The sequence below is a fragment of the Telmatherina bonti genome (genome assembly GCF_933228915.1).
Source record: "Telmatherina bonti genome assembly, chromosome: 19".
Classification (NCBI taxonomy): domain Eukaryota; kingdom Metazoa; phylum Chordata; class Actinopteri; order Atheriniformes; family Telmatherinidae; genus Telmatherina; species Telmatherina bonti.
Window position 1 is genome coordinate 25,328,591 of NC_136617.1, and position 22,095 is coordinate 25,350,685.

Here is a 22,095-nt window from a genome sequence, read left to right on the forward strand (position 1 = left end):
AGAAGATTCATTTCTAGAATACATCAGATTTATCCTCAATAGCAAACATCTGATGTCCAGTTGCTGATGACTTTCTATGCCCACATTAACAGGACACCACTATTTCTGGTCTTGCTGAAGATGTTGAAGTAAAAGAAGTGTCTTACTGAATTTCTGCAATCTTACATGTGGCTCTTTGATAAGAAATGTCTTTATGGTAGTTTAAAATAGATTTTGACCTCCATTATTCATTTCTGCTAGTATCTGGTCACCATATTACTAAACAGGAAACTTTTTGCACGTGAAAACTACTTGTCCTTTCATAATTTGCTAATAATGGGCATGCGTATGACACAACTGGGGCCCTTCTAAAACAACATCTAAAATGTAGGCAAACGTTGTCAAAGAATTTGGTACCCAACTCCATGTAAAGTTTACATAGTGGTTCCAACACAGTAAGTACTAAACATTATTCTTATTGGAGTAATCAAATACTCAATAGTACTTAATAAATTTAAATTTTATTTTTGTGTTTTTGCCATTCATTACCATGTGATCAGTCAAAACTGTTAATTTCTTGTTAATTTATTATTGTAATCTTATGACACCTAGTATCTATAAGGAGGCAGGAGAAAAGTATTAAGTTGTGCACAATGGAATTTTTAGCAAAGTTTCTAACAAAAAGTCTCTGAACTGAACTGAATATGAACTGAACTGAACTGAACAGAACATCAAATATGATACGTTTGACTTTATAGGTTCAAACTGACAAATGTTATAGTCCTTGGCCTGTATGGAAAAATGATCTTTGTGGTGGTGAGTCCACAAGAAACTCTCCCTTGGCTTGCTTAATTCCTTATTTTACAGCTTTGTTCAGCAATTTGAATAAAAGGGCATTGATTAACTGGCAACACTACTTGCCCACCACCAAGAAGCAGTACCCAAAGATACCATCAATCTGCTGCAGAAGTGAGAAGCAGCTCAATGATACCTGTTGGCAGCAAAGCAGAGATTAAAAGACTCTTTGAATCATGCTGTGACCAGAAACCCCAAATTGCTAATTTGGTCATCAGTCTCCTTGATTTTTAAATAGCTCACTCTTTGATTACATTTACTACCTTGTCAATCTCCGAAGGTGATAAGATGTTGTGTTTACGGCTTGATTTAGTGCCCAGAATCATCTATAAATGGAATCAGTGGAACTTGAGTTACCTTCTTCAAAACTTTTAAATTATAACCCTTATATCAGAGTTGACAACCACAATTGTAATATAAAACCACAATCTCTTCGTAAACTGCACACACACACACACACACACACACACACACACACCCACACACACACTTTTTAGAAACAATTTGTGTGTGTCTCCAGACATTATTTGAAATATTATTATTGTCTCTTCGAATTTGTGCTCAAATGACACAAAGATCTGTTCACAAACCTTCTGTTTTTCACACAAGTTGCTGTGGTTTGTGACAGGACTGGAGAATAACAAGTACGCTTTCAAGGATGTTGTTATAGCACTGTTTGCTGTAACCAGTTTAAGGGTCTGGGATTTGCCACTGCTCCCCTCTTTTCCCTTGGGTTTAACTTGTCTGAGATATGTGTGCAGCTTTGTGGTTAAGTTTTATGTGTTTATTTTTTTTAGGTTCCAGCTGTAAGCTGCACTCAGTTGCAATTGGTTGGAAACAGTCAAATAAATACCAATAGTTATATTTCCTATTTGGGATGTAAGACAAAGTGTGAGTTCTGTATTATTACCACCAACAGGGAAGTTGTGTTTTTGACTGCATTTATCTCTGTCTGTTTGGTAGCAACTTTCCACAAAGACTAGCAGGTGGATCGCTGTGCTTTTCATAGTCTAACTTAGGTTCCATTTAATTTTGGAATTGATCTGTAACGAATTGTGGGCCTTGGAATGTTTCAAGGCATTCCTCACAATATTGGTGAAAATGAGCTGCCTGTGCTCTCTGAGTGCTCATCTAGTTAGGTAGTTCATTCTTATTGTAAAGAGAAAAATCCATATTTAACAGAAAGCCTGGAAATTAGAAGGTACAGCCAACACAAAAACTTTGAAATGTTTCTCTTGCTGACATTCCTATGCTAGACTTGAGTTTGTCAGCATTGTGAAACCTAAATAAACCTGGCCTCCTGGTCAGTAAGTACATCTTATCTCTAATGGAGGTTTCCAGAAATTCCCAAACTAAATGAAGAATAAAGAAGATATTAAGATAATTTAAAGTCATCGTAGTCCTGGTTTTGTTTTGATCCCATGAATAAATTCAATCCAGATTTTGATCTGTGTTTTTTTTTATCAAATTGTGTGCAGCACCAGTGAAGAGATCCGGTACTGTGGTGCCTTTCTAAGGATGTTAAAGGCAAATCCAAATTCATGTGCTCAGCTTGAATTCTTGCTAATGAGACATGAAAAGAATTTGTAATCTGCTATTTTATGACAGTTTGAAATATTTAAATTGTTCATTAAACCAAGAAGTTTGTCGTTTCTATTTATGGTAGAAACAAATAGCCAGAAATGTGTTTATTATTTATTCTCCATCCTAGCTCAGCGTATTGGATGTTTACTTGAAGTCTGCTCACTTTCTCTGCCTTCCTTTCCCTCCTTTTCCTTTTCACATACATTCTCTTTCAAAACTACATTTTTTTTCTCTGATCTCCCCCATGTCTCCTCACCCTCTTCTGCCCCTCTGTTTCCTTTCACCTACCTCCAACTCTCTCCTGCTGTCCAGTGGAGGGCCAGTGGTTAGAGTGGGGTCCCTGGTCCAGATGCAGCGTGACTTGTAACACTGGAACCCAGCAGAGGCAGAGACGTTGCAGTCCATCTGTGCATGGCTGGGCTGAGTGTAAGGGTCCCCATCAGGAGAGCAGAAACTGCACCAACCCTTCATGCAGCGGTAAGGCATACAAATGAGTGCTCAGTATTCACACTCACATGCCCCCAAACCCCATTATCCAAACATAGACCATGCATTATCAAAAGGCATGCACATGCTTGTCTCTAATTCAAGTTCCACATATGAGTAATTTGTGGGTTGGGACCCAATTTGGCGAGTCTGTTTTCAAGGGGCCCTGGAGGACAAAAAATACTTGGGTGTTTTAATGAGCAGAGCCCCAACTTACTCTCGAGCTGACTTTATTTCTGACTTCACAGAGAAAAATAATGCATTTAAAAAAAAAAAAAAAAACTCTTCAGCCCATCTCTCTGATCTTCACTGCCGAAACATTCCATGTGGTTCAGGTGGAGGTAACTGGGGCAACTGGAACCACTGGAGTCTCTGCAGCAAGACGTGTGACTCCGGGTTGCAACGGCGCTTCAGGATGTGTGAGGGCACCGGAGTACAAGGTTATCCCTGCGATGGATTGGGAGAGGAGGTCCAGTCGTGCAACGAGAAGAAGTGCCCTGGTTGGTGTCTCAGACACGTTGTCCAATGCAAACGTTTGTGTCTGCACAGCGTAGTAACATGCTGCATACATTATTTATCTATTAAAGAGACGTATAATTCCAGATGTTTCCATTTCTCACAAGTTGATGTTTCAGTTGAAAGGAATGTATCTGCGTCTTATTTGCACATGCATCATGTTTGTCCAGCAGAATGGAAGGAATTCCCTTTGGTTCAGGCCACATCTCAAAGGCTCCCATTGCATTTTTATGACCATGCTTCTAATCTTCATATATTTTGTTGTTGCTTCATTCTTATTCTTATTCAGTTTTACCTCCTCATCGATTTTTACATCTACTTGACGTTGGTTGTTTTCTTTTATTCCTGCCTGTTTACCTGTGAGTTACTCCATTTCCCTTCATATGTCTATTCTTTAATATATATTTTTTCATATGCTTTTCTTCACTGCCTTCTCTTGCTTGCTGTATTTCTTTCTGTCTTCCTTCCTATTTGAGGACACGATGTTCAATGGTCCGTTTGGAACTATTTGGCAGCCTCTTTACTGAAGCTGAATTATGCAAATGCACTTTCGGCATATACGCCAATGCCTCATATCTACATGCTTGCTTTGAGCGACTGCAAACGATCAGCTTTTGCGTGCAGCCTCCCCCATCACCTCTTTGTTTTTTAGAACTCTAAAGCCTTTTTTACACAAGACAAGGATCTTGTCTGTTGGCATTGCAGGGGAACATCATATCTTTTTTTTCCCACTCTTTCTGTTTCTGCTCTTCACTCTCTGTCCCTCTTCATCTCTCTGTACAGCCCCCTCCCGTCTTGGAATATCTTCTGAGCACTCTGTTTTTTCATCAGGGTTACGGAGGCAAGGGAAGGGATGGGGGGGAGAAAATAGATGAATATAAAGAGGGGATAAGATGAAGAGGGAATGAGATACTGCACTGAGGCAATGTCACTGACAGAGCACTGAAAAATGTACAAGGGAATAAGATTGGGAGCTGCTGCAGAAGACTATAGATTTGAATCTTGTTTTTTTGAGCTTTTCTGTCTTTCCACCCCCAGTTTTTTTTTCTTTTTTCCTTCTTTTTTTTTTTTTTTACTCTCTCCAGTGAGGAGTGTGTATGACTGTGGAATTTTTTTCTTTTATTTATTTATTTTTTTTTTTTTTATCTGCATGCTAGGCTGTGCAGCATTATATTTTTCATGTGTGTTTTTTAACCACAGCTCCTCATGAGATATGCAAAGATGAGCACATCCTCACTATGTCATGGAAGAGAGCCTCAGCTGGAGAAACTGTCTTCAACAAGTGTCCAATCAATGCCACTGGTGAGTCACATCATGTGCATCAAGCTGATGCTGCGGTCAGTTTATCAAACACATAATTTACTAATTTTGTATTTCTTGGTGTTTATGAGGTGATTATTGGTTTAAAAGTTTGTCAGTATGGTAAAGGTATGGGAAATAGGCTGGTTAATAGGACTGATTACAATGATTAAATGGTAAATTTTGTCTTTTTTTTCCCTTCCCACTGTCGCCTCATGCATGCTCAGGATGGGGGATTGGATCAAAGTCATGATTTGATGCAATCAGTTGGTTTCTATTAGGCTATTTATATTTTTGGCTTGGAATGATGTGTCTGTAAAGTGCCCTGAGACAACATTGTTGTGAAGTGAGGCTATACAAATAAAGCTGAATCCAAAGCGGAATAATACATCTAAAATGATTAAGTAAAAAAAGTGCAACAAAGATTATTAGCCCAATAAATATTTATTAGCTTTGAATAAGCTGTATGCACCAATAGGTCAGGGCAAATACACTAAAGAAATAATGAAACTACTGAAATATTTATGGTACAAATGGTACATTTTTCCAATAGAGTAAGCTAGCTGTGATTTGTCAGATTGAATAACACAGGAAAATGACACGTGGAAGCAATACTGCTTCCTTTGTACTAATATTAAATATTACACTCTTTTTTGCTGTTCTGATTAGACAATGTATCAAAAACCATTTTTTTAATGTTGTTTTTGTTTTTTTTTATGTTGAAAATAATAATTGAACATCTGTTGTTCAGAACTGCAATGTTGTTGGATTCTAGTGGGAGTTCTATTTATCTTTTCTTTCATAGTTTACCTGTCTTCTTAACTCCTTGAGGTTTTCCAACTACTGAACAAAGAAAAGAGCTTGTAAAAATATTTTCTTAACTGTACCCATTACCTTTTTCTTTGACCCTCAAAAAACAATGTGATCATTTTATTAGTGTTAGAAGAGTAATAGCTTCATAGCAGTATGTTAGCACTTAACTAGCTAGATAGTATGACAACCAGTGTCAATAGCCACTACAGAGAGAAGAACATATTAAAACAATACCTTACTAAATTAAAAATAAACAAATAAAAATAGACCTTTTGAAGGAAATTAGCTACTTGATGTTAAATTTTAAATTTTCCAATAAAAAAAAAAAAAAATAAAATAAAAAAAACAACTAAAAACATTATTAGGTCTTAGGTTACTTAGCAAGGCTAATATACCTCAGCTACAGTGAAATAAAACTATTGTAATTCTCTTGATTAGAGTTTTTTGGAAGGCTTTCTCAGAAGCATAGCCCCATAGCTGTAGCTTTAGCACATAAGATATGTTCCAAAGAAAAGAAAGCAATTCAATATTTTACTAATTTGCTTTAAAAGAGAAGAATAAAATAATCTCTATCCCGGTAAACAACAATGACAATTTAACAGCTTTTGAAATTGTTGGCATGAAATTTGAACATTCTCAGCAGGAGCTGCAAATTACGCGTTTGCTCTGGGATTCTACGTAACAGTGGGTACATACATGAGCAGAACTAGCTCCAAGAGAATATAATTACCATTGATTTAAAGGCTCATAAAACCTATGTTCCTTAACAGTATTCCTGTGGCCATAATAGCATTATCAACTCATGCATTATCCGTTACCTGCTATGAATTAGTACAGCAGACATATACAGCTTAAATGGTGTTAAACTGTGTATGTGTATTACTCATCCCTGTAATTTCAATCTAAACTCAGTGATTTCTCAAACTATGAGTTGCCAGACCTTTACTTTTAACTTCCTGGGTCAAGTCACGATGAGATGAGGTTGAAATGGTCTATTATATGAACATGTGCTCTGCCATTGACTTCAACATCAAAACACGCCTGACTGAATGAGATGGCCAGCCAGAATACTATTATAGCTTAAAGAATTACATTTGATATTAAATCAAGTGTGGCATTATCCATTAAGGAACTTGACACTTAATTGCTTTATCATGCATTGACTGATTAAAAGATATAGTTACTGGTTATGCTTTTGTCCCTCTTCACTGATTAATCTCCTGTCTGTCAGGTTAAGATAATTTGCATTATGTTGTACTTGGTGTTCAAATGTACTGCGTTTGCAGTAAGCAAGTCAGAATGTTGCATAAAAAGGCAGATGAACCGATTTAACCATTGTTTAAAGTTATTGAGTGTTATTATGTTATGTTGCACATGCATTTTAGACCCAGATGAGCGTTTTCATGGGAGCCCAGCTGTCTGTAGCTTCCCTGTAATTTAGACCGTGCTATCGCAGTTATAGTTGCCTATGGTGAAGGCTATTGGTGAAAGGGTCTTTGTCTTCTATAGTTAACAGAAATTGTTGTTTTTAGAGTGTAGTTGTTTTACCGTCTCTTTATGGTGCCTTTTCTTCACTGGAGAGTCCCACTCCATGTTTAATCTTTTACCAAGTACGATCCTCTTGCCATGGATAAGACATATGCTTGTCATTCACATTTATGAAGCAGATATTTCATATGTAGTGGCATGTCTGATCTCTGCTCGTGTCATTGCTGCTAACAGCCTGGCATGTGGTTGACCTGCTCCCTCCTTCTGCCTTGCTCCAATAGAAAAAAAAAAAACATCTGCACAGCTCAAATGATTGATTGACAAATAACCATTTCATCTTGAGAAGGGGGCAAGGCAGTTTCAGTTTTAACCCATTAGGTTGCAGAGATTTTTATAGAAAATGTTACATCTTGATGACATGAATTCAAAAGTCTGTAGCCTGGAAGTGGTTTGCAATAAAGGCAAAAAGTAACTAACAAAAATTTGAACATGAACCCTTAGTTTAGGATGGTATTAAATGTACTTGTCTCTTTTGTTTTTGAATGTTGATTAGCAGTGAAAAAGGGTTTTGTGCATGCTTTCTTTTTAATCTACTCTGTGAGGTGTGAGCATATCCTCATGAGCTTAGTAGGAGGCCTTTCCAACACGGGCCTATTAACACCTCCCCAAATCATGGTATCAGGTGGTAACGGGTTTTGTCTCATTTTCTGGATGTATAGCCAGTGTAATTGGTTGCTTGGTGCATTACTGCTACTTTGGCACGAGGGTTAATTTGATGTAAGGCAGGATGTGTGTTTTGTATTTTTAGTTTTGGTTTCTTGTTTTCTTTCTTTGGTTCTGGTCTCCCCTGTTTAGTTCTCTTGTTTCTTGTTTAGCCTTTGTTCCTGTTCATTAGATTCACCTGGTCTCGTTTAGTTCATTCACTTCCTCTGTGTCTTGTTTTGTTCCTGTTTATTTATATCCCTTGGTTTCTGTTCTCAGTGCTGTTCCATTGCTTGTCTTTGTGTTTGCATCCCGTGTTCACTTCCTTTCGTTTCAGTTCAGTGGTCTTGTATTAAAACTTCATGATATTCTGTATCCCTGGCTCTGATTCCTACATTTGGGTCCTCACCTCCACCACCATCCTGACAATGTAATTTTAATTTTACTAAGAGACACTTAGTGTTATTTTATTCTACCTTTATATTATCAACCCCTTGATGAGGCAGTGGAAAGGGGGCTTATCTGTTGATTAAAACAAACAAAAAGTACATCTCCTTACAGTTTAGAAAATATATTGCCTTAGTTAAGGGGTGTCCAATGTCAGTCCACAAGGGCTGCTGTCCTGCAGGTTTATGAAGTATCCATATTCTAACACATATTTAGATCACATTAAATGGATCCAACAGCTCTTGGAGTTCTGCACAATGACTGATTAATTTGAATCAAGTGTGTTGAAGCATGGATACATGCGGAACCTTCAGGATTGAGGGCTGAAGCTGGACACTTCTGCCTTATGTAGTATTTGTAAAATGGATAAGCATTACAATGTACATTATTTCTGCTCAATTCAACACAGATTTATTCCATAATGTGTCAAATATTTGCTTTTTCTTTTCCTTTTTTTCTAGGAACTGTTAGTCGTCGTTGTATGCTGGACGATAATGGAGTTGCTTTCTGGGGTCCTCCGAGCTTCGCCAGATGCGTCTCACTTGATTATAAAAATTTACATATATCTGTAAGTTCCCTTCTATCAAGTAAGTATGGTTTTAATCTGAGAACCTCTTTTGGCTAAATTTTTCCCAGGTTTTCGGCCAACCAGAAGAAAAGAGCTGCGTTTGTCCAGGTTACATCATTTGAACCAGATAGCCGCCGCATCCCTCTCCATCATTCCTCATCTTCATCATCCGTGTCTCTTTTTAAGATTTCCTTTGAAAAGTTATTCTCTGCATTAATGTTACCTTTTTAGCCATCGAGTTTACTTAAAATAGAATAGGAGTAATTTCCGTACTAAAGACTTGCCACTATCTCTAATTAGGTTTTCCAGAGCGTTGCACTCACACTTATCAATTAATGAACATAGCTAATGAATGTGTTCATCAGGGAGGCTCTTTTCCTGCTCTGTGAACTTCAACCTTTTCCATCTACTCGATGATGGCAGAAGGAGATGGGGTCAGGGATTGTTCGTGATAGAGCTGATTGCACTCTTAGCTTCTGTTCCAACCTTTCATTAACACGAGGAGTCAATAATTAATTTTCTGTGATTGCTGTTATCTTTAGTTTTCCCATTCTCTCTCTCTCTTTCTGTTTCTTTTACCTTCTATCCAGATTTAAAATCCAGATATTGCCATTAACTCTCTTGTATATTTTTGATTCTCTTGTCGATCTTTTTTTTTTTTTTTTTATCAACTTGTTTCATTTTACTTGCTATTTATTTTAAATATTTTTAGCAACTGTTCTTTTTTTTGTGTTATTATTATTGCTCAATCAGGGGACTCAAACTGAAAACAGTTCAATAATAATGTTGCAAATGCTGTCACTAAGTGAAAAATCTACCTTACTCTGGGTGGAGCAATATTCTTGTAACCCATGGTAAATGTATTGCTGACAGAAGTAAGGGCTTTGAAGAAAACCATTTGATCTAGGATGCCCTAAAACGGATATTTTAATCATGCCCTCACATATCTGTACAACTGGAAGACACCCATGTCATGTGCACTAATGTACCCCCGTGGCATCACAAATGGTTGTTGTTCAGTCATGTGTTGGTAACAAGCCAAATGGTCCTCCCCCTATTTACCCTGGGGTTCAAGTTTTGAGTCACTGGACCAAAAGACAGCTTTCTATTTTGCCTAAGTCCACCGTGAACTCTGGTCCAGGGAAGATGGTGTTACTGGATTTTGTTTACACACAGAACTGGTCAAAAGTTTGGATATATTTGCTTTTTTAAATGCATGACTGTCATTTTTCTTCCTTTACTTTAATAGTGAATTTTATTTATTCTCCTCTTATTTTTCTTGCTTTTCAAAGTACAGTCTGAATCTAGATTTGTGGGTTCAGCAATGAACTGTATTCAGTTTTCTTCACTGTAATCAAACTTTTTTTTTTCTTATCTTAAATTTAGCGCCATTTGCAATAAAAGTCATATATTAACATATGCCTTTATATTCACAAGTACTCAGATATTTCAGGTGTTAACATTACAGGAAAACCATCAGCTTCTTTAAATTTCTCTGTTTCTCAACACATTGTAGTTACGAGAGCATCTCGCGAAGGGTCAGAGGACCCTGGCTGGGGAGGGCATGTCTCAGATCGTACGGCGTCTCCTGGAACTCTTGCAGAGAAGGAGCTACTATAGTGGCGACCTTCTCTTCTCCACGGAGATCCTGCGAAATGTGACGGACACCTTCAAAAGAGCAACCTACATCCCAGCTTCCGACGACGTGCAGGTGGGAGGAGCCTCCATAACTCATTTTTATTTTCCAATAAATTTTCCAAATGATATACAAATGATAAATGATATACATATATATATGATATACATATATATATATGTATATATATATATATATATATATATATATATATATATATATATATATATATATATATACGTATATATATATATATATATATATATATATATGTATATATATATATGTATATATATATATATATATATATATATATATATATATATATATATATATATATATATATATATATATGTATATATATATATATATGTGTATATATATATATGTGTATATATATATATATATATATATATATATATATATATATATATGTGTATATATATATATATATATATATATGTATATATATATATGTGTGTATATATATATATATATATATATATATATATATATATATATATATATATATATATATATATATATATATATATATATATATATGTGTATATATATATATATATACACATATATATATATATATATATAATGTGTGTGTGTTTTGATTGATCTTTTTACTTGTCTTTTTGGGCATTATAGCAGTAGAGTGATGGTCTGGCTATTGTGTTTTTGTTTTTTTCTTTTGTTTTTTTATTTTGAAATTAAGAAAAATGACTAGCAAAAAAGTTCTGTAAATGTCACGATTTATATCAAATTGACCTGAATAATTTCTCTGTTGTCAACTAAACCCTTTTTTTCTCCTGCATGCAGAAATTTTTCCAGATTGTTAGCCATATGTTGGACTTGGAAAATCTAGAAAAATGGGAGGACATCCACCAGGTAAACCCTTGAGTGCTTGAATTTTTGCTCATGTGTGAACGTCTTTGTGTGTTTGGCTGTTTGTACCTCTGTCATTCCAAGTGCCCCACATGGGTGTTTGCTTAGTTTTTTGAAGATGTGATTTCATCCAATATTCAATTTCTTTTCTTTTTTTTTCAGTTTTTTTTTATATACAAGCACACCAGTTTACAGAGCACAACGGCTACCTGTTAATTACACCACATGTTAACATCTACTTGTTTGTGTGCTTCCGTGTGGGACCTATCCTTTTGCCCTTCAGTGTTGGTGTATTTAATTGCCATCTGGACATATTAAGCAAGAATGTCAGTATGATATCTTATCCCACATGCTGCTTTACAGACCTAGATTGCACCGAGTGAACTAGCCAATGTATAATTATTATACATATATATATATATATATATATATTTTTTTTTATCAGAGATGGTGTGCTTTATTGCTGATTGGCTTTAAATTTTTTAATTGTGACATCATCACTTATCTTTTGTGTCCTTCCATCCACAGTTTGCTCCCGGTGCTGCTTTGTTGATGAAGATATTGGAAGATTTCATTCACTTCATTGGAGAAGCTCAGAAGCCTTTTCAGAGTTTTCTAGTGGTCACAAACAATCTCAGTAAGTCACTGCGAAGCGTCACATCACAAGGCATGAAAGACACTAATTTTGTTTCTCTTGGAATATAGGTGAGACATTCATTTCCAAAAGCTTTGTGCTCTTAAACACTAACCATGACAGCCTAACTCTACAAGTTTAATGCTAAGTGCTCTCTGACTGTCATTTTTTTTTTCTTTGTTTAAGCCTCAAGTTTTGCACTGCCGAGTTTTAACTTTTTTTTTTCTTTCTTTTTCTCTTTGTTTATTTATTTGTTTTGCATCTGATGTTTCCTTAGTGATAACCATACAGAGAGAGCCAGTGTCAGCAGTCTCCAGTGACATCAACTTTCCCATGAAGGGCCGGAGAGGGATGAAGGACTGGGCACGGACAGCAGAGGATAAACTTTTCATCCCTAAAGAGGTCTTCACCATCCCAGCTGAAGGTGAGAGATACAAGATGCATAACAGCTGCACAGATGGTTTAAATTTTGCAAGGTGTTGTAATTATGAGACAAATTCAGACAACCAGTTATTAGGCACATACTCGGTTGGTTTTGTGGAATGGGTTTCACAAGAAACAGTCATTACTTTAACTTGTAAGAGAGCACAAGATACAAGTATTTATACTCGGACCAGCGCTGATCCCTGATCACACAGTTTATTGAATTGTCAGGCATTTTTTCCTAAAACAAGTTTTTTTTCAGTTTAGCATATTTAGTCCAAAGTTTCTGTTGGAATCATTACTATGCTTGTAGTTACTCTACCTTATAGTTATTATTAATTATAGTCATTTTTACAATGCTCATAAACATCACTGACTGAACAAGGGGCGCTGTGAGGTAATAAGTCTTTAAGTAAACTGAGATATCAAAACCTTAATGACAACATACTTATGATATTGTGGTTTTGTTGTGGCTCATAATGTCAAAACATTGTAAAATTATGTTTTAAGCAAAATATAAATTTATTTATTTTTTATTTTAGATATCAGTCAAATTTTTAGTTCAATAAGCGTGGAGTGAAAACATGTTGAGAAATGAGACAATATCAGACTGGAGTTGACAGTTATAATTCATATAGGGCATCATTCTATAACCTTCTTTCTTCAACCAAGGTCAGGCTTGCTTGGCTAGAAGCTCTTCTCCTGTTTGATTTTAGTACTCTGAGATTTGTCTGACTGATGCATGCAGAAGCCCTCTCAAGGCTTTGAAAGGGTAACGTTCTGAAGATTTTGGACCGTAAAATAGTCTTGGAGGACTTCTCAAGTACATACAAGTTTTTTATCAGTAGTGGTTTCCTTCATCACCCTGGAAGCTTCAAGTCCTTAACCAGTTTTGAAAGATGGTAGTTCAGTGAGAGCAACACACAAATGTTAGAAGCTGTTAGTCAAAGCTGCTGCCACTCTTTTTCCTCGTGGTTTCGGTTTTAGCCAAATGTCAAGAAAAGTTTTGTCTGAATTTATGCCAAGAAATGGCGAAAGATAAGTAATCTGATAAGAATTAATTAGGAAAAGAGAAAAAAAAAAAATCAGGAAGCATTGGAGGGAACGGAAGGGTGCAAGAGAGTGGGAAGAAAATGGTTTATACTAGATAAGAGAATTGCTGTGGCAGATGGGATCCACTACCAGCAAAGGCAAAGGTCACATCCCACAGGAAATTACATTGGCAGACTTTCTGTCTGCCACCCCATCCCCCTTGCCAAATTAAAGTTCAGAGGGCTGCAGGCCAAAAGAGTAGAGCTTTCCTGGCCTCCAACTCACACAGATGAAACTCTTTGATTGGCGTTTAAGACATCCTGGGACGCCTCACTGATCTCACATGCCTCCTGTGTCTTTATTATGCATATATGTTCCACTTATTCTAAACTACTATTCATTTACTATCAAAATACTGTTTTTACGTTTTTCACTGGTTTAACTGAACATTCTATGGAAGGAAATGAGAGCTGTGCACTCTTCAATTGCCATGCTTTTTTTCATTGTTATTCTCTGAGTCACTTCTTTCTGGTTTATATCACTGCTATTTTTTGACACTTTTGTTTATTTTCAAATGTTTAGGTGGCAAATGTTTGCTTCCTGCAGTGTTTGTGCAGTAAAACTGACCAGCTGTATCACATTTACACTTGGGCTTACTCGAATGACATTCAGTATTTGTCGCTTCCATTTTAGCATACAAAATTTGGTAAAGTGTGTCATCCGAACCGTACATAGCCTTTCGAGTTAGGGCATTATTGGTACTTTTTGCCCCTGTGGGAATGCTGCCTCTTTCCATCGTGAGACCATGAGCTGAGGTCTTCAGCTGATTGCTATTGGTTTGCTTGGTTCATTTACCCAGTAATGGAAGCCTATCTCAGATGGACAGCTTAAACATGCTCATAAAGGCCAATTGGCACCTCTGTGTGGTGCACATGCGCACATTAGTGTGCATACACACAGCCAATTGATAGGTTCATGAGCCGCTTCAGTAAGCAGAGCCTGGGACTGCTCTTCTGTGATTTTAGATGTACTATCTCCTTCACTCCATTTCATTTTCTCTTTTGCTCACTCACACACATGCAAACAAGTGGGTTTCAACATGTAATTTAGAAAAGACTTCATATTTTTTGTACCCTGTTATCATAACATTCTAATGGATATGTATCTATGTAATTATGGTATAGATATTAAGAACATGGAAGAACAAACCACCAAATTTCTACAAATCCTTGACAAGTAATCTTATTTTTGCCTGGAACTGCAACTATACACTGCATGAGTGATTTACAAGGAAAGACAAAAAGGTAATTTCCATGGCAGATTATGCAGTGTGTAATAATGGGAATGGGTGATTACTTTAATTTTGATCTGTATTTGTCTTAACTAGTTTTAAAAAAATAGAGCTTGACCAGAAACAGAAACAGAAAAGGCCAAACCTATTTAGAAGGAAACAAAAAAGGGAAATTGGTGATCTTTAAGCAAGATTTCTTTTTTATTTTTCTGTTTTTATTTTTCTCAATTCCATACCAATATGCTGATGCAACATATGAGTAAGCCTGTTCTCATGTCTGAATGATGCCTCAAGTCTTAATGAGTTTCATGTTATGAAAATGCCAAGTATAATCTTATAACTTTAGTAACATTATTTACCAAAACCAATGTTGAATTTAACCATTTTATGAAACTGATTTAAACCTAAACCAGAATGCATTGGGTTTTTCTTTTTCCCATTCTCCTAACTCTCCTCAATTCTGATTGAATTCAGGCTGGTACACCCTGATGAATAAAGGAAGTACTTTTTGAGGGTACAACAGCTTCACCTTTAAGGGTACCACCACAGTGATAATTATATATATACCCTAAAAGTGCAATTGTCTGTTTTATTTTCTAGGAGTGTAATTTATTTTTGTGTCATCCTTCATTTTAGATACAACTAGACAAACCAAAAACCTTAAAAGAGTAAAAATTACTAAATTACTGAAGGTTATTCAGTAATTTATTTATTTATTGTGCTAACAGTACCATGTGAGTTTATCTCCCTTTGTTTGAAGTGATTACAATTGCATCCAGCCAAATTTGGACTTAAACCTTTAAACTTATTTTAATGGTTATTTGGTTATCGACATTACATTAGATCTAAATACAGCTACCCCAGCTAAGTCACACCACCACTGGCACAACAGCAGGCTTTTCACAATTTTCATGGCAACCATAGATCAGGCGTAGGTGGAGAGTATTCAGTTTGTTGAAGCTTGCCAATTGAGCAGCTTAATGTAACTACAGCCTGCAGACTGGACCTTGAAATCGTCTTATATGTAACTCTTTTCATTTGCAGCATTTAGTATTCACAGATTTGTGACACATTAGCCAAACCTGCCTCTTCCATTTGCCTGGTTGGAGCTGGTCTCTGTTGGCTCTGCTTAAATACTTGAATCTTCAGCTTTTTTTTTTATTTTGTCATCAAACACCAAATAATTCCACACAAACAGTATGGGCTTTTGGGGGATGGTGACAAGTTTTGTTGTACTGGAGGTTCAAGGAGACCATCTTCACTGACACTGATCACACATTAAAAGTTTTTTATATTTTTGATCAAGGGTATTGTCTATGGCATTAAGTGGAGGTACAACTTTACAATATACAAATAAAACTAGCACGGCATTGGTGCTGATAAAAGCGTGTATAGCTAAAATTGATAGCATTGCTTTATGAGGCTCATTATTTGTGAATTTCTGGTTGTCAGAATCTGTTTTTGAAATATTTGATATTCTATACTACCGATACATTCAAACTCACAGCTACAACTGGAAGAGTTTGACACAAGCTAACAGTCGACTTGAAATTGAATGTTGTAGGTAAAAAGGGAAGATGTAAGACTGAATTCAGTTAATAATTAATGTTCATGTTGGCAATTAAAAATAAAGTTTTAAGGGGAGTATAGAGCGTTGCCTTATAGTCCATGCACACCAGAACTTTATTAAGCTATGATGCTAAGTCCATAAACTTGCATCTTAGATTATACCAGGGGTGGGGAATGGTCAGAATTCTGCAAGCTTTCCATGTATCTCTGGTCCAGCACACCTGATTCAAATCAAATGGATCCAACAGCTTATTAAAATCTGCACAGTAATTCATTTATTTGAAATTGGTATGTTGGAACAGGTAGACATAAAACACTTTCAGGAGGGGGTGGGGCACAGTTCCCCAACCCTGGCTTATATCCTCCTGGCTTTATGGAATAGCATCTTTGCTAGTAAGCTAACACCTTATTTTTAGGTTATACCTTTCAGGCTTTACGGGGTAGCATCTCAGCTCCTAAGCTAACATCTTAGCTTTATATACCTTCCTAGCTTTATGGAATAGCATCTTACCTAATAAGCTAACACCTTAGTTTTAGGTTATACCTTTCAGGCTTTATGGAATAGCATCTTACCTAATAAGCTAACACCTTAGTTTTAGGTTATACCTTTCAGGCTTTATGGGGTAGCATCTCAGCTCCTAAGCTAACATCTTAGCTTTATATACCTTCCTGGCTTTATGGAATAGCATCTTACCTAATAAGCTAACACCTTAGTTTTAGGTTATACCTTTCAGGCTTTATGGGGTAGCATCTTAGCTCCTAAGCTAACATCTTAGCTTTATATACCTTCCTGGCTTTATGGAATAGCATGTTACCTAATAAGCTAACACCTTAGTTTTAGGTTATACCTTTCAGGCTTTATGGAATAGCATCTTACCTAATAAGCTAACATCTTAGTTTTAGGTTATACCTTTCAGGCTTTATGGGGTAGCATCTCAGCTCCTAAGCTAACATCTTAGCTTTATATACCTTCCTGGCTTTATGGAATAGCATCTTACCTAATAAGCTAACACCTTAGTTTTAGGTTATACCTTTCAGGCTTTATGGGGTAGCATCTTAGCTCCTAAGCTAACATCTTAGCTTTATATACCTTCCTGGCTTTATGGAATAGCATGTTACCTAATAAGCTAACACCTTAGTTTTAGGTTATACCTTTCAGGCTTTATGGAATAGCATCTTACCTAATAAGCTAACACCTTAGTTTTAGGTTATACCTTTCAGGCTTTATGGGGTAGCATCTCAGCTCCTAAGCTAACATCTTAGCTTTATATACCTTCCTGGCTTTATGGAATAGCATCTTACCTAATAGGCTAACACCTTAGTTTTAGGTTATACCTTTCAGGCTTTATGGAATAGCATCTTACCTAATAAGCTAACACCTTAGTTTTAGGTTATACCTTTCAGGCTTTATGGGGTAGCATCTCAGCTCCTAAGCTAATATCTTAGCTTTATATACCTTCCTGGCTTTATGGAATAGCATCTTACCTAATAAGCTAACACCTTAGTTTTAGGTTATACCTTTCAGGCTTTATGGAATAGCATCTTACCTAATAAGCTAACACCTTAGTTTTAGGTTATACCTTTCAGGCTTTATGGGGTAGCATCTCAGCTCCTAAGCTAACATCTTAGCTTTATATACCTTCCTGGCTTTATGGAATAGCATCTTACCTAATAAGCTAACACCTTAGTTTTAGGTTATACCTTTCAGGCTTTATGGAATAGCATCTTACCTAATAAGCTAACACCTTAGTTTTAGGTTATACCTTTCAGGCTTTATGGGGTAGCATCTCAGCTCCTAAGCTAACATCTTAGCTTTATATACCTTCCTGGCTTTATGGAATAGCATCTTACCTAATAAGCTAACACCTTAGTTTTAGGTTATACCTTTCAGGCTTTATGGGGTAGCATCTTAGCTCCTAAGCTAACATCTTAGCTTTATATACCTTCCTGGCTTCATGGACTAGCATCTTAGCTCATAATCTTAGCTTTATATCTTCCTGCATTTTAGCAGAAATGTACCAAGCTGTCTAGAGTGTATATGTACAATTCTACTATCTTTACTAAGATGAGAAGTTTACAAACTTTAGAATGCTACTTTGTAATGGTCATTTTATGGATAAAAGTAATGGTTTCACATTTTATGTCTTGTATACAACAGCCAAAAGAAGCCTAAATGCAGAAAAAGGAGATCGGATTGAAACTGAGTAACTCACAAGGGGCTTTTAGGATGTAGCTTCTGAACATTAATTAAAATAGTAAATTCTGGCTTAGCATCAACCCTGAGCATATCTTTTCCTGATAAATGGCATATTAAAGTTCACAGCTGGTGACTGGTGGTTTGCCAATTTGCTGGATTACAGCTGACCACCAATCATTTCGATTTTCAGCAAGGAGAGAGTGACGAAGTGTGTTCGTGGGAAATTAGAGTTTTGTGATTGAGTGCTTTTGTGGAATTAATCATCCCCGAGTGTAGGAGTGCCACCCTCTCTCACACTGATTTACCATTTACCCATAATACACTCTTTCATTTGCATGCCTTTGCAGACACTGTCCAATTAGGTTCCATCAAACTCGCAGGCTTTCTCATGCCGACTTTGATCTAGTTTTTACCTCTTTATTCTCTCAGAATTGCATTTTTTGTTCTTTTGCCACTGTTGAGATCTTTGTCTCTTCCTCTTCCTCATCTGTCTTGCATAGCTATCTGTCTTTCTAAGCATTACCTCTAAGGCAGCAGGCAGACAGATTTTGGATGAGTCACCCAGTATGTCTGATTGTATCAGCGCCCCCCCCCCATCCTGCCTCTCCCTCTCTCCACCCTCCTTCTCTCTGCTGATGCTTCTCCATCATTTCTCTCATCCTAAAAGGGCAAAGGAGGGAGTGGCATCTCTCAACATGAACTCTTTCCTTGTACTTTTCCTGTCTGCTTCCTTCAGCCTCCCCTCACTTGAGACAAAGTGACATTTACAAAGGGGCACTACATCTTCTTGGGAGCCGCTCATTTTGGCAAGAGAGCTTTGACCATGGCGATGGATGGCAAGAAGAAATGAAGAAGCATCACCAAGAAAGGGGCGAGGGGTGGTTGAAAGTGGACTGATGAAATGCAAAAGAGAATAAGGATTAGGACATTGTACAAAGGCACCTGAAACACTCATTTCAATTTGTTTGACACAAGTTTGGTGCATTTAAAGGTTACTTTTTCATGGTTTTCAGAGATGAATCTTTCCCATGGCTCCAGTTCAAACTGAGCAATCATCAGAGGCAAACAAATAAACAAAAAACATTGTTTACACCCACTCAATGTCAAATTAGATTTTGCACTTTACTTACTTTTCAACTCAGAAATGTAATTACTTTAGATGACTAATATTTAGCTGTGGAATGTTTTTGGTGAACGGACATTTGACATTTCTTAATGTGATGTAGTCAACAGAGCATTTGTCTGAAACACCTTCAGAGCACAAGTAAATAAAGCTGAAATTTGCAGGTTGGTGAGACAGATGGCATTTCTGCTTGTTTATATCCTCAGTTTATACCCTCCCATATCCTAGCAGAAGATTGCCATTGAGTTCAAAGAACAATCAAACTTTGGCAGCAGTTTAGTTTAAACTTAGCTGTCTACCTCTCACTTTTTTTAGGAATAAACAAATACAGTGTAATGAAAGATGTTTCTTCTGTCAAAATACCAAAGAATAAATTATTTTTTTTCTTCTTGAATGATTATAAATGCCCAATAAACACTGTTATTGCTCTTTACAATGCTTTTCTTTTACAAAAAAGAAGAATTATTTCTCAAACTGGACACATTAATGGATTCTGAAGCCATTTAAATACAAATGATATTAATTCTATGTATTGACTGGAAAATGTTCTTATCTTTCAGAGACGGAAACTGATTCAGAATCCACAATACACTATGTCATCGGAGCGATTTTGTACAGGACGCTGGGCATCATCTTACCCCCACCGATGTGAGTGTGTTTTTACTCACTGAGGAACTCATATACCTCTGTCCTTTCTTTTACCTCTGTGCAACTCAATTTTCAGTTCACTTTTCATCTTACATTGCCTCATTTTTTTTCTTTTGTTTTTTTTTTACCCTCATCGCTCTTGCTACCTTTCAATTTTTGCATTCCCTTGTCTGTTTCTCTTCCCTTCTTTCCGTTTTCAATCTCCAATTCGCCGACTGTCTCTTCTTCTATAGCGTCTCAGTTGCCTCATCTTATTACAACCTGCGTCTCCATCATACAGAGTAAAAATACTTTTATCTTTTCGTTTTTTTTTTTGTTTGTTTTTTTAAATTCTTTAGCCTGGCTTGTGTTTGAATTTTCTTTGTCTTTTTTCTTGCAGTTTGTTTTTTTGGAAATTCTAGATGTTCTAATGGGTCTCAAAAAGTTTACCTGAAACTGGCAAATAACACAAGTTAAAAGAAGCCAGGAAACCCTCAGTGATATTATGTAATTTTATAGCTTATGTAATTTTTTGCAACTTCACTTAAAACCCACAAAAGCATGAGTGTGAACTGTACATATGACCTTCTATGACAACTCATCTCAACCCTTAACGCTTCTATGTGTGTTTGTGTTTCTGCAGCCCCCCTGCAGTGATCAACTCCAAGATCCTGACAGTAACAGTTCGACCAGAACCGCAGCCCAGCGAGCCCATGGTGGTGGTGGAGCTGTCACAGATTTTAAATGTAAGCTACAGAAAATAGATCTTTTTTTTTGTTATTTTTTGGAGAACTACACTGCTTTCATGCAAAGCAAACCCTGGCAACTACCCTGAATAACTCAACTTTTGCTGACCACTGAGAATGGTGTATGGATTCAAACTTCCCCAAACGGCTGTGGAGAATTATTCAAAGAGAATAATAAAACCCGTAAAGTTTACCTTTTTTTCTTATTCATATCAAAGTGCAACAAAAAAGATGAAACTTATTCCATATGTTGCACTTTCTATTGCAAGCCTATGCATCTTTTTACTTGTGGATGAAGCAACTCTTGGCCGTGGAAATTAGTTTGTTTAAGGCTTTTACAGAAGTGGTTTCCTCCCAGCTGACCCATGTTGCCTTAATTCAGGGCAAACGGAAAGTGCTGCATACTATAAAGCGCCGTAGTGCTGGCTGGATTGCCTGAATAAATGCAGACCTTTTTTTTGACTTTCTTATATTACCGAGTCTCCAGGTGCCTATTCAGTTGATATTACAGCGGAGGGCATTATTGTAAATGACTTGTGTGGTGTCTTCAGTGGAAATGACTGAGGGCTAGTTTAATGGGAGGGCCGCCCCATGACCTTAATAAGATGCAAGTTTCATTAGCCATTTTGCTGTGTAAAGGTGGGGCTAGAATATGTAATGGTCCTCTACAGTCAAGGCAAAAACGTGTGTGTGTGTACACATGCTTTAAATTCCCAATGAAATCATTTTCAGACGCTAGAAATTAAAAGACATTATCCATTTATCTAGAATATAATGAGACTGCATGTTAGTATCAGTCACATAAAGCAAGATCTCAGCGTCAAAATCATAACACAGATTTTTATTAAAAGTCGGTTTTCATTCCCCATTTTTCACCACTCTAGTGCCCTGTATAAACACCGGATCCATTCCAGTTATGTTATTTCTTCTCTATGCTACAATGGGTCTTGTACCCTCCTTTAATCCAGCTTTTAAACACTTTTGGCAAGGCAAAGATACTGCAGGTTCTCTGTCTAGAGGAGGATGTCTTAATGCTGATCCTTACACGCTGTGCTGCACAGCAAACCGGAGGCACCTGCTGAGGACGGGCAGTTCTCTGGCACACGGTGCAGCACCGGGCCAAGGCAGTGTGGGCATAGCAGATGCTCGTATGTACATGGCCAGTGGATGGGGAGGGCAGTGT

The 22,095-nt window shown here is 36.8% G+C and overlaps 1 protein-coding gene across 1 annotated transcript in view; it reads left to right on the forward strand.

Annotated features, from left to right (window-relative positions):
* Positions 1–22,095, forward strand: part of adgrb2 (adhesion G protein-coupled receptor B2) — a gene marked incomplete at both ends in the record, with an annotated part of 173,106 nt that overhangs the window by 68,035 nt on the left and 82,976 nt on the right. The window contains 10 exons of the mRNA XM_079258835.1: positions 2,731–2,895; positions 3,240–3,404; positions 4,621–4,722; positions 8,631–8,737; positions 10,254–10,448; positions 11,205–11,273; positions 11,799–11,907; positions 12,182–12,328; positions 20,100–20,187; positions 20,810–20,912. Of these exons, the coding sequence (XP_079114961.1) occupies positions 2,731–2,895; positions 3,240–3,404; positions 4,621–4,722; positions 8,631–8,737; positions 10,254–10,448; positions 11,205–11,273; positions 11,799–11,907; positions 12,182–12,328; positions 20,100–20,187; positions 20,810–20,912 (1,250 nt within the window). The remainder of the gene's footprint in view (positions 1–2,730; positions 2,896–3,239; positions 3,405–4,620; positions 4,723–8,630; positions 8,738–10,253; positions 10,449–11,204; positions 11,274–11,798; positions 11,908–12,181; positions 12,329–20,099; positions 20,188–20,809; positions 20,913–22,095) is intronic.